The following is an 11,297-nucleotide window of genomic DNA, read 5'->3' on the forward strand; positions in this document are numbered from 1 at the left end:
AGGAACACATCCAAAATAATTAAAAAACACACAAAGAGAAACTCAGCAGGTCAAACAGTACCTTTATGTAGCAAAGGTAAAGATACATCACCGACTTTTCAGGCTTGAGCCCTTCATCGAGGTGTGGGGGAACATGAGCAATGGCCGAATGGAAGGGGGAGGAGGGTGATGAAGGTGGGAGATGATAGATGGGGGAGGGGGAAAAGAAATCTAGGCTAGGTAGAGAGAAAGAAAGTAGGAACTGGAATGACTATTTGGGGGGGGGAGGGGTGGAAAAAGAAAGCTGATTAGTGGAATGCAGTGAACTCAATGTACATGCCCTGGGATTGAAGAGTGCCCAGATGAAAAATGAGGTATTGTTCCTCCAATCTGTGGGTGCTCAGGGTGGGGTAATGTGAAAGGCCTTGGACAGACATGTGAGCTTGAGCGTGTGACTCAGAATTGAAATGGTTGGCTACAGGGAGGTCGCTTTTGTTGCAGATGGAGAGGAGGTGCTGGGTGATGTGATCTCCTAATCTGAAACCAGTCTCTCTAATGTAGAGAAGGCCACAGAGGATGCACCAGATGCAGTAAATGAGTTCTTTGGAGGTACAGATGAAGTGATGCTTCACCTGAAAGGTCTGTTTGGGACCTCGGACAGCGATGAGGGAAGAGGTGTGGGTGCAGGTATTACACCTCCTTCGACCACAGTGGAAGGTGCCAGGGGGGTAATGGGTGGGGAGGGAAGAGTGCACAAGAGAGTCACGGAGGGAGTGGTCCCTACGGAAAGCTGAGAGGAGAGGAGAAGGAAAAATGTGTCTGGTGGTGGGGTCCTGTAGTAAGTACCGGAAATTCCACTGGATAATGTGTTGCATGTGGAGGCTGGTGAGGTGGTAGGTGAGGACGAGGGGGATTCTGTGTTTATTGTTTCTAGGGGCGGAGGGTCTAGGGCAGATGAGCGGGGAATGGAAGAGATGCGGATGAGGGCCAAGTTAATAGTGAAGCGACACTTCACCTCCAAAGAACTCATTTACTGCATCCGGTGCATCCTCTGTGGCCCTTACTACATCGGAGAGACCGGTCGCAGGTTAAGAGATCACTTCGCCCAGCACCTCCTCTCCGTCCGCAACAAAAGCGACCTCCCCGTAGCCAACCATTTCAATTCTGAGCCACACTCTCAAGCTCACATGTCTGTCCAAGGCCTTTCACATTACCCTACCCTGACCACCCACAGATTGGAGGAACAATACCTCATTTTTCATCTGGGCACTCTCCAATCCCAGGGCACGAACATAGTCTTCACTGCATTCCAATAATTTGGTTCAAAACTCCAGCAGAGGATTTGAGCGAAACAGAAATTAACCTAGTATGAACATTAAACAGCAACTTCCTTTTCCAAGTACTGATAGCCAACAAAAAGACAAGCACACCTTGGGCCATGAATGTGTCCATGTCGACACCTTTGATCTGCATTAAGTGGGAGGAATCAAAAGAAGTTGTTGAGGTTACAGACAAGTTCTCCAAAGCAGATGCCTTTGTTCAAGAAAGAAATGGAGGACTCTTAAGACATTTCCGATGGGAGAAGGGGAAATGGGGGTGTGTAGAGTTTAAATGTCCATGATAAAGATGAACTAATTGTAAACAACAGATTGGAAGTTATTGAAATGGAGGATGGCATGAATGATGCTTCGGATTAGAAATAATGATGTGCTGGGTGCAGAGGCTGGTGGGGTGAGGACCAACAAAACATTGTTCTGGTAGGGGAGGGAGCTCTAGGCTCTGGTTCTAGGCTCTCAACAATGGAGGTCTCAACTCTCTCTCCCCCAACTCTCTTCTCCCCACTCCAATACCATACTCTTCTCTCTCCCTCTTTTGAGCCCCTAACTCACTTCAGCTCCAATCCTTGCTGTATATTCACTCTAACTCCTGACCTTCTCTTCATCGATGCCCAGCAGTCATTATACAGCAAAGACAACAGATTTATTCTTCCATCACCTTCTTGCCTATTTCTTCGGCAAGGGATCCTCACTTGCCCATAACACTCCCTTCCACTTGGTTGGACTACCACCTTGGTTGGCCTTTTATCCTTTATTAATCTGTATATTTCCAATTGGGAACTCATCTTTATTTGGAGAAGGGAACCTAAAAATGGGGGAAATTGAGGGACAGCATAAATAAAATCTTAACTTGACCATAAACTGTATCTAAATATAGCATGGATTTTGGTTAAAGACCTATAAATCAGTTCACACCCCCCCAAAGTTGGATAACCTGCTGTGAGTAGTTTGTCACTTGACTCGCAAGTCCGCCAGCTTTCAGACATGAGTCAGGAGTGCTATGAAATATTTTCCAACAATATTAAGATGCCTGATATTATTCTTGATAATGTAGCCAGTTTCATGGCAAGCTTGTGTAGAACTATCAATTAGACCCAACAGACCAGAAGTCGAGATTAATAGGCTTTAATCGCTATAAAAACACAGTCATATCTTACATGCTGTTGGCTCGATTCCAAGTACTGAGGGAGGGGATTGAGTGATACTGCCTTTATTAGGAATCCTGGAGGTGGAGGAGTTATAGTATCGGGGCAGGGCCAACCAGTACAATGACTGCAATACAGTATTCCACCACAGCCTGAACATTCACTTGAACTTCATACCTCTACCACCTAGACAAACAAATGTTGCAAGAACATGGGAGGGAATACAACTGCTTGGAAAAACCTCTTCCAATTCGTGCACCATCTCATTTGGAATTATACCATGTTTGCTTTTGTTTTGGTTGAAATGCTGAACTCCCTGTAAGTAAGTGCCTTCATTACATGGGGGTTACAGCTGCCGTTGTCATAAGGTTTTGCCACTAGCACATCCCACTCATTAAGAAGTGAATAACATAGATTCAATGGTCATTAAAAAAATCTAATAAGGATTTCAGGAAGCAAACTACTTTACTTGCACAAAGAAATGAGGTGAATAGATGTATTTACTGGGAACCTATAAAAAAACATGTTGGAAAGAGGAATGAAAGGCTGTACTGTTTGGATGGGAAGTATGTGCAGTATAAATGTTTATATTAACATATAAGGCTTAATTTCCCAGTACAATTCTTGCAACATTTTTAATGAAACCTTGTAATCTTGGCAGGTGAAAGTATATGATATGAAAAAGTATGAGCATGGTGCGGATGATGTGATCGTGATGGGGACAGACGGGCTGTGGGATGTTGTCTCAGATCGAGAGGTAGCAGATGCAGTCACTCGCATACTTTCCAGCAGTGAGCCTGACGAACCCAACAGGTTTGTGGACTTGAATAGATGTTCCCAAGGTAGTTCTCACAAACTGAAAATTCAGGTGATAAAATAAATAGAGCGTGCCCCCATTCAGCATCCTTCAATTGCTCTGTACATCTCAATGTGCTTCATCTATGAGCAGAATGATTTCTGAAGCATGGGTTACTGCAGCAACATAGAAAATGCAATCCCTTATTAGGGCTTAATAGATTAATAGACAAATAAACTGGGAAAATACCACAGAAAAATTTCCTGCTTCGTCATCCAAACATGAGATACTTTCTGCTAATCTGGATGAAAAAAGGGATTAGATTAAATATCTTATTTGAAAGCACAGCACCACTGGCATTGCAATGCTCCCCCAGGGCTGCATCAGGGATGCCAGTCTGGAATTTTTTGTTCAGACATTGGAATGATCTTTAACCGATATGCATCACAATTCCATTCACTTTTTCTCGGTTCCTTGAACTTAAAGCACTTAAGCTAAAAATAATGACCCAGGAGCCCACACGTAAGCATCCATTGGGACAACGAGTATTCCATGTAGGTACAATCTGCAGTACTCTCACAGAAAAAAACCCAGAAACCCATGTGGTCATGGCAGCCAATGAGTCTCTGCTTAGTATAAACATAGAAAAAGTTGAATCACTGCTTGTCATTATAAGCTTTTACAGATTCATACAAAACAGACAGTCTTTTAACCTGTGCCAGCTCTTTAAAAGAATTATCCAATTATGCAGTCCCATTCCACCTATTCTCCATAGTCCTACAAATTTATCCTTCCTGAATACATAACTCATTCTTTTCTGAAAGTTATTATTGCATTTGCTTCCACTACTGATCCAGACAGTGAATGTTACATAAAAATGACTTGCAGCAATATTTTTTCTCATCTCCCCCTTGTTTAATTGTCCTGTGATTTATTAACCCTCCATCCATTCCCTAATTATCTCCATTTAAAATCTCCTCAGTTGTCCACTCAATCTCCTCCAAACTTTCTCTTTTGGAAAAAGCTCAGCTTCTCAAGTCTTGCCAAGTAGCTAAAGCTCTTTCCCTCGCTTGCCATTTCAGTAAGATGGCCCAGAACTGTAATGCGGAAGACAAGTGTGATCTAGTGATGGGGCTGCTTCTACCTGGGCACCATAGGAACTCTGATAAAGGAAAATCATGCATTTTTTTATGGACTTTCACTGAGTTACAAAGCATTTTACAGTTAATGAACCACATTTAACTTTCTCTTTCTTAGGAATCAAGCTGTAATTTAAACCTTTTTTTAATGTTAGAGGATTGTATTAAATTTCAGTAATAGAACTAGTAATTAGAATTGTCAATCCTCCTACATTTTCCTGCAACCTTCAGGAATTGACAAATTAATCTTCAGCACATGGCAAAGGATCAGGAGGGGTAGCACAGTTTTCATTTCCTTTGAATGCTTTTAGCTATAAAAATATTTGGAGCAAGGGAAAAGACGATTAGGCTGATTTCCAATTGGAGGTATGAAGCTATGGGTTGAACTTGTGATGATGGACATATTAATTAGGCATGTTTGTAGGGCACATAGTCAAGTGATTGAAACTTCCTTGGATTATGTGCAAATGAAATTGGCAATCTTATTTGCAGATTGAGAAACATCTCAATCTGCTTCTCTCTAAACAGATTTATTCTTTGTTTTATAATTTTTCCCATTGAAATTTAAAAAAAGTTGGTGGAAAAAAATCAATAAGGTGCTCAAAAGAATCACTGAAATGTGAAACTATTCCAGATGGTAGTCAAATCAAATAAATTAGATGTTTCCCATGAGAAATGTGTGAGAGGGGAGCGGACATAAAGATATGTTGAAAGTCTGAAATACATAAATATAAGTTTGTCACAAAATACCTTGTGCAGTGAGAGGGGTTCTTCTGCGAACAGACCAATGAGTTACAAAGCACAATTTACAGTGATTGGAATACGATTAAAAGGAAGATCTATTAACATCAAGCAAGGGCAGTAAGAGAGCACTGCTACAGAACTCATTCATTGATTGCTATGGGGAAGAAATTGTCTTTAAGCCTATTGGTGCAAGGCTTCTACCCAATGAGAGGTGGGAATGGAGAGTGCATCCATGGTGTAATGGCTTTCAGTATGTTGGCTGCCTTTTCTAGGCAATGGGAGATGTTCATGAAGGGGAGGGAAGCTTTCATTATGTTCTGAAATGGATTAAACTTATGTTGGAGATAAACATCAGAACAGACAAAATGGCCATCTTGTGCTTTACTTTCTGTATGTTTCAATTTATTTCTCTCCACAGGTTCACACTGGCAGCTCAGGACTTGGTGATGAAATCACGTGGAATTTTGAAGGACCATGGGTGGCGCTTGTCAAACGACAGACTGGGCTCAGGCGACGACATCTCTGTATTTGTCATCCCTCTTTATGGTCATACATGACTACCCTTGGTTCAGCCTCTCCTTGAACTCTGCAAAAACTGGAAAATGGAGCAATTGATTCCTTTTTTAAAATTGATTTGTCCCCCACTTGGAAGCAAGAATTTGCACTTGTAGGGTTCCTTTCACATCTGCATGGTATTCCAGTGTGTCCTTAGATTGTATAGTCACTGCAGTAATGTCTGAAATCTATCACTCAATTCACCCCTTACAAGCTCCTCAAAAACAATGTAATAAGAGGGCCAATAAACTGTTGTTGAGCATTAGACAAGGGCAGATATTAGCATTAACAACTACGTGCACACCTTTGTTCTTCAAGTAGTTTTTTTTAATGACCATTCAAAACTGGTCTCAGTTTAAAATTTTATTTCTCACATCTGCACTTCAATATTCTATTGCAAGTGTTGGCACAGATCATGTGATCAAGTCTCCACAGGATGTGAACCCACAATCCTCTGAGAGGTTTTAGATTTCTGTTGATTACTGACATATTCATGATATGTATATGCAGTTTTAACTTTTGCAAAGCAAGATTTCCAGAAACTAAAACTGGCTACTGATAAGATCATGGTCTCTTGCAGCAGGTTCAAAGGCAAAATGAAGGATGCTAGATACCTGAAGTTCAAATGAAACCCCAGAAAGCTGATTTCAAACAGGCCTAGTGTACAAGTTTTATTATAATTAAATTGCAGTTTCTGGACTTTATAGTTATTTATGAAATGAGGAATAATAGACGCAAACATATAAAATTAACAAATGCTCCATAAACAGATAGACAGATGCAAGCGCATTTACACTTGCCAATTCTCCAAGATTGCCCTGGAATATCTCCAGAAATTAAAATACATCTGCAAGAAAAATCCCAAGAGAATTATTTTTGCAGGTCAAGGTCATGACTATTCATTACTTTTAAAAAGTACCAAAAATATAAAATGTAAAGAAAATGATTGGGTAGGACAATTGGAGATGGAGAGTGAATGATGTAAAATCAGGATTGACAACTCTATGGTCAAGAAAGTCTTGGAGTTTATCAAACTAGAAGGACCTATTGTTATTTCTCACCCCCCCCACCCATCCCCAATCTCTGTAACTTTGATCTTTCCAGGGCAAGATCCAGTCTTTAAATGACGATTCCAGGGTTTTCAAATTCCTTACTGCAGACAGGCATTTGTTCAATGCAGTGCTCAATATATGTTTTAAGATTATAACTTTAAATAAGCATAAACCATCAGAAACACCATCCTAGAAGGCAAATTTGCATGCATATCCTTGGTGCTATCAGAAATTCTGACTTTAGTCTATGCTATTCATACCAGGAGGTCATAATGTTAAAAGTGAAGGGGGGGGAGAAAACTGATTTATAGGTCTTTAACCAAAATCCATGCTATATTTAGATACAGTTTATGGGCATTGTTAACACGGTTGCGAGCTGCCTTTATGGAACTGCTACAATCTGTGTGTACTGTCAAAAAGTTATTGAATAGGCTGCCATCAATCCTTATTATGACTGCAAGAGGAAGTCAGGAGGAAAACTGTCTCTACAAATACAAGTAATTAATGGTGCCAGTTGCAGAAACAGAAAAAATAAGTGGACCATTCAGCTGTCCTAATCTATTCTTCTGTACAAATCAATCAGTACTACCTTATTTGCAAACTACTTACCTTGGTTCTGTAAATCTTAAGAACCTTGTCCAAAACCAGCTACTAATCTCTGTTCTAAAACATACTCTCCACCATGACCTCTCTGACTTTTGAAAAAGATGTCTAGATTTTCAGTGGTCTTTAGACAATAAATCCGGACATCATCCTTGAATTAACTAAATCTTATTTTAAACATATACTGGAAGTTTAGTTAGGAGTCCTGCTCTTGTTACCCTTTCTGAGACTACAATTGGAAACCATAGAGTTAAGTTAGGCTGAGATGATGCACATGGTAAATCAGCCCGACTGTGCAGGATGCTGTCAAAGAAACACATTTAAGGTCATACATATATGCCATGCCATTAAAACTGCAAAATGTATCCTTTACCTCTCAATCTCTTTCATTCAATAAGACTAATCCTTAAAACCAATTTCTTGCACCAAGTTTCTAGTCATTTGCTCTCAACATCTCCTTATAGCCCTGTTGACAATTTATTTTTGATAAGATGGCCTATAAGGTGTGTTAGGATGTTCAAAGTTCCTTTTATTGTCGCATAATAATACATTAAAATGTAATATACATGATATACTTCAAATTTTGTCTGGCATAAATCAATAAGAGAAGGATATGCTAAGGAGAGTCCTAAAAGAGATATGTTCACTGTGTTTACTGGACTATACAAAGGGAAAAATAAAGATGGTGGTTTCTCCTTTCTGCTGACAAGAAGCTTGGAACTACAGTATGAAGAGATTTCAAAGTCTGAGTATAGAAATCATGAAAAATCTGGTTGACAATTTCAAAAAATTATGGGGAAAGCTAATGCAATTTTAAGTTTTATCCCTGTTACTGCAAATATCATAAGCTAATACATTCATTCTACAGGGCTTTGATCAGAATCCCATCGATAGGATTGCATAGTTTCAACTGCTGTACCTTGAAGAATGCACAGGAGATAATATGGCACAGCCGGGGACACAGCTCAAACTCCCAGAAATAATTTCAGGGCTCAGAGCACTAAATTTAAGTCAGGTTGCATTAACTTGACTGCAGTCCCTTGAATATTGAGACTAATGAAAGGAAATAGGAGTGGCGGTGTTGATTTGATAGAGGTGCATAAAAATTTTTAATTATTTGACGGAATAGGTAGAAGCTAAATCTTCTGATATCAAGAATTAGGAAGCAGAAAATAAAAATGAGAGTTTGGCCAGAATGGAGAAATTTGGGGAACTTGCTAATAAAGAGCAGCAGAAATTCTACTTGTAATTGGACAGCACAGGCTCCTAAGTTGAAATTACCTGTAAGTACAAATTTAACATTTAAATCTATTGGTTCTTTAATTCGAGTTTGATTCATAGATGCAATAATTAGTCAAAAATAATTTCCTTTCCATTAATCTATGCAGACTCTGCTCAGTCCTGGTCTGTTTTGGAATCCTCCACGTTGGGATTCCAGGATTTTCCCTGATGTTTTGTCTCAATTAGTAACATACAGAAATGCTGGAAGAACTCAGCCGGTCTTGAAGCTTCCATTGGAGATTTTGAAACATGGACAATATATCTTTATCACCTGCAGATGCTGCAAGACTGGCTGAGTTCCTCCAGAATTTGTTTTTTTTACTACAATCACAGGATCTGCACTTTTGTGTTTCACTCTGTATCCTCTCGCACACCTTTCTTAGAAATTGCAATTATATATGTGTAGAGCTCGTCGAAAGAACCAAAGACTTTTATTAGCAAAAGACAGGAGCTCTTCACAGGTGGCCGACCAGTCCGGAATGATCCGACCTGGCGAGGGACCCAACCCTTTAAGGCCCAGACAGTAGGCATGGCTAAGCTCTCAGCCAATCGCTGTAAGCACAGTCATTACACTCTAGATCACACATGTCAAACTCTGGCCCATATAATTATATTTGGCCCGCAAGATCATTTCAAAAATGTATTAGAGGTGGCCCGCTGGCCGCCGCGCCAGTATAGCGCATGCACAGTAATACAACAAATTCCAGAATGCATTGGCGTCAGCCTGCTAATCGCCCCCACCTCCTCTGTTTACGTTGCAGGGTCTCACCGTGGACTGGTTTTGGGGCCTGGCTGGTGTCAGGGGAAGCCAAGGCTGCTTCCCAGCGCCCGGAACCGGAGGCCTCGGGCCTGACCTCGCCAGGACCGTTGCCCACTCCCCCTCCCTGCCGCAGGCCGATCCGCGACTCACGGTGACGGGGCCGCTGATCCGCCGAGATGCCGCCCTGCAGCGAGAGCCGATGCCCCCGTACTGTCGTTGTCCAACCCAATCGCCCGCAAACCCCGCCCTCCCGCACACAGGCCTGAGTAAGGATTATGAACTTTAATCTCAGGATAAAACGATCTTCCAATCGTTTCATGTCACAGTGATCAATATATTCCTGGTTAAAAATGGTCCTGCACCTGGATACAAGCTCATTAGGCATAAAACTTGAAAAGTGTGTCAATCAAAGGATATCTGTACCAATGGAAAAAGGGCATGGCAAATAACCCTGCTAGAGTTCATGCCCACAATCAGTCACCCATTTGATTGTTTCAGGAATCATGTTATTCTCCCACATTCTCAATAGCCCTCAGATTTTACTATTCGACAGCACACTGGCAACATTTGACAAATCCTCTATAGAGAAATATTATTTATTGAATATTTTATTTCTCGTTTGTTAATGCTTCTGGAAAGAGTTTATCCAAAACTATTATTAAACATTTATTTTAATAAGAAAAAGTTTAACATTACATATGTTGAAAGAAGAGAAAACATGCAGATGTTGTTGAAAATTTTCAATAAATATTTAGTTCGGCCCTCGACTTAGTCCAAGTTTTTAATTTTGGCCCTCCATGAATTTGAGTTTGACACCCCTGCTCTAGATACTATAACTATATACACTGGTGATAGGTCTGTACTATCACAATATGCTACCTTCAAATATGCAAGAAATATTCTGAATATTGAATTTTGATAAATAATAAAGTTTTTCAAAACTGGGATGTAAGTAATCAGATCCTTGGGAGATAATCAGCTTTCAGTTTCACCAATCTCGTTTCCTCATTTTCATTGGACTGGACACTGGTTCTCTGATCTACAAAAGTACACAAAATTCAGTGGAATCGTTCTAAAAGTTTAAGCATGACGGGATCATTGAAAAGAAGACACTTGTGAGGTTTCGAAATAAAGCCAGACGAAACAGATGAACTTGTCAAGAAGGAATGCTGCAGAACGACTGAACCTATATATAACCGGTCTGCAGTAGCTCTTGGAGCTCTAAACAATCGCCTGAACCAATCACCACACCAACGTTATTCTGACAGCTGTCAATCAACAATGGCAGGCCAATGGGATTGTAGAAGGACAAAGACAAGTCCTTTCCTGCAACGCGAGTCGTGGTCATACCCGACACTGGGAAATGCTCGGTTCCCATTGAGATGTATTAATTTCTAAGGCGGTGCACTGGGAACCTATGCGTTCTGAATTCGGATTGGGGTGCACCGGAATTCAATCTCTGCGCAAATTTTAATGCATCGTGAGCAGAACGGTTCAAAGCATGAGTTGCGTTGCACAGGTTCTGGGTAAGGTTTAGGTTTAGGGTGCAACACCTCCAGTTTTTTCAATGGTTGGAATCACTGTACTCTTAACTCAATAGCAAGTTTCCCCTCCTTTTCCCCTTAAACTTACAGTGCCTTCTTTTTCTTGCTATGGATATCTGCCAGGGTCAAAGAAAGCTACCAGGGTTAAAGACTAACCACGGACAATAACAACTTATTTTATCCATATTAGGTAAAATGTCATTCAGAATAACATTCCTACTCTCACGATCACCCAATGCGTTTATAACGCAGGGAGAGCAATGATATTCTGATTCCATAAAACTAAACTTCCCTGTCACAAACTTGTGTAGCTTGCCACATTTTTAAATTCATTGTTTGGATTAAATGTGAGATGGTTTTGT

General features: G+C 40.6%; 1 protein-coding gene across 3 annotated transcripts in view; it reads left to right on the forward strand.

Moving 5' to 3' along the window:
• ppm1j (protein phosphatase, Mg2+/Mn2+ dependent, 1J) overlaps nucleotides 1-7,931 on the forward strand; it is a 36,484-nt gene extending 28,553 nt beyond the window's left edge. For 2 of the 3 annotated variants that reach the window (XM_069941936.1, XM_069941938.1), the window contains exons 9-10: nucleotides 3,123-3,274; nucleotides 5,559-7,931. In XM_069941936.1, the coding sequence (XP_069798037.1) occupies nucleotides 3,123-3,274; nucleotides 5,559-5,697 (291 nt within the window). In that variant the 3' untranslated portion in view covers nucleotides 5,698-7,931. The remainder of the gene's footprint in view (nucleotides 1-3,122; nucleotides 3,275-5,558) is intronic. The other variant, XM_069941937.1, reaches the window with a different exon arrangement.
• Nucleotides 7,932-11,297: the final 3,366 nt, after the last annotated feature.

Source organism: Narcine bancroftii, chromosome 5, assembly GCF_036971445.1.
Source record: "Narcine bancroftii isolate sNarBan1 chromosome 5, sNarBan1.hap1, whole genome shotgun sequence".
Taxonomy (NCBI): Eukaryota; Metazoa; Chordata; class Chondrichthyes; order Torpediniformes; family Narcinidae; genus Narcine; species Narcine bancroftii.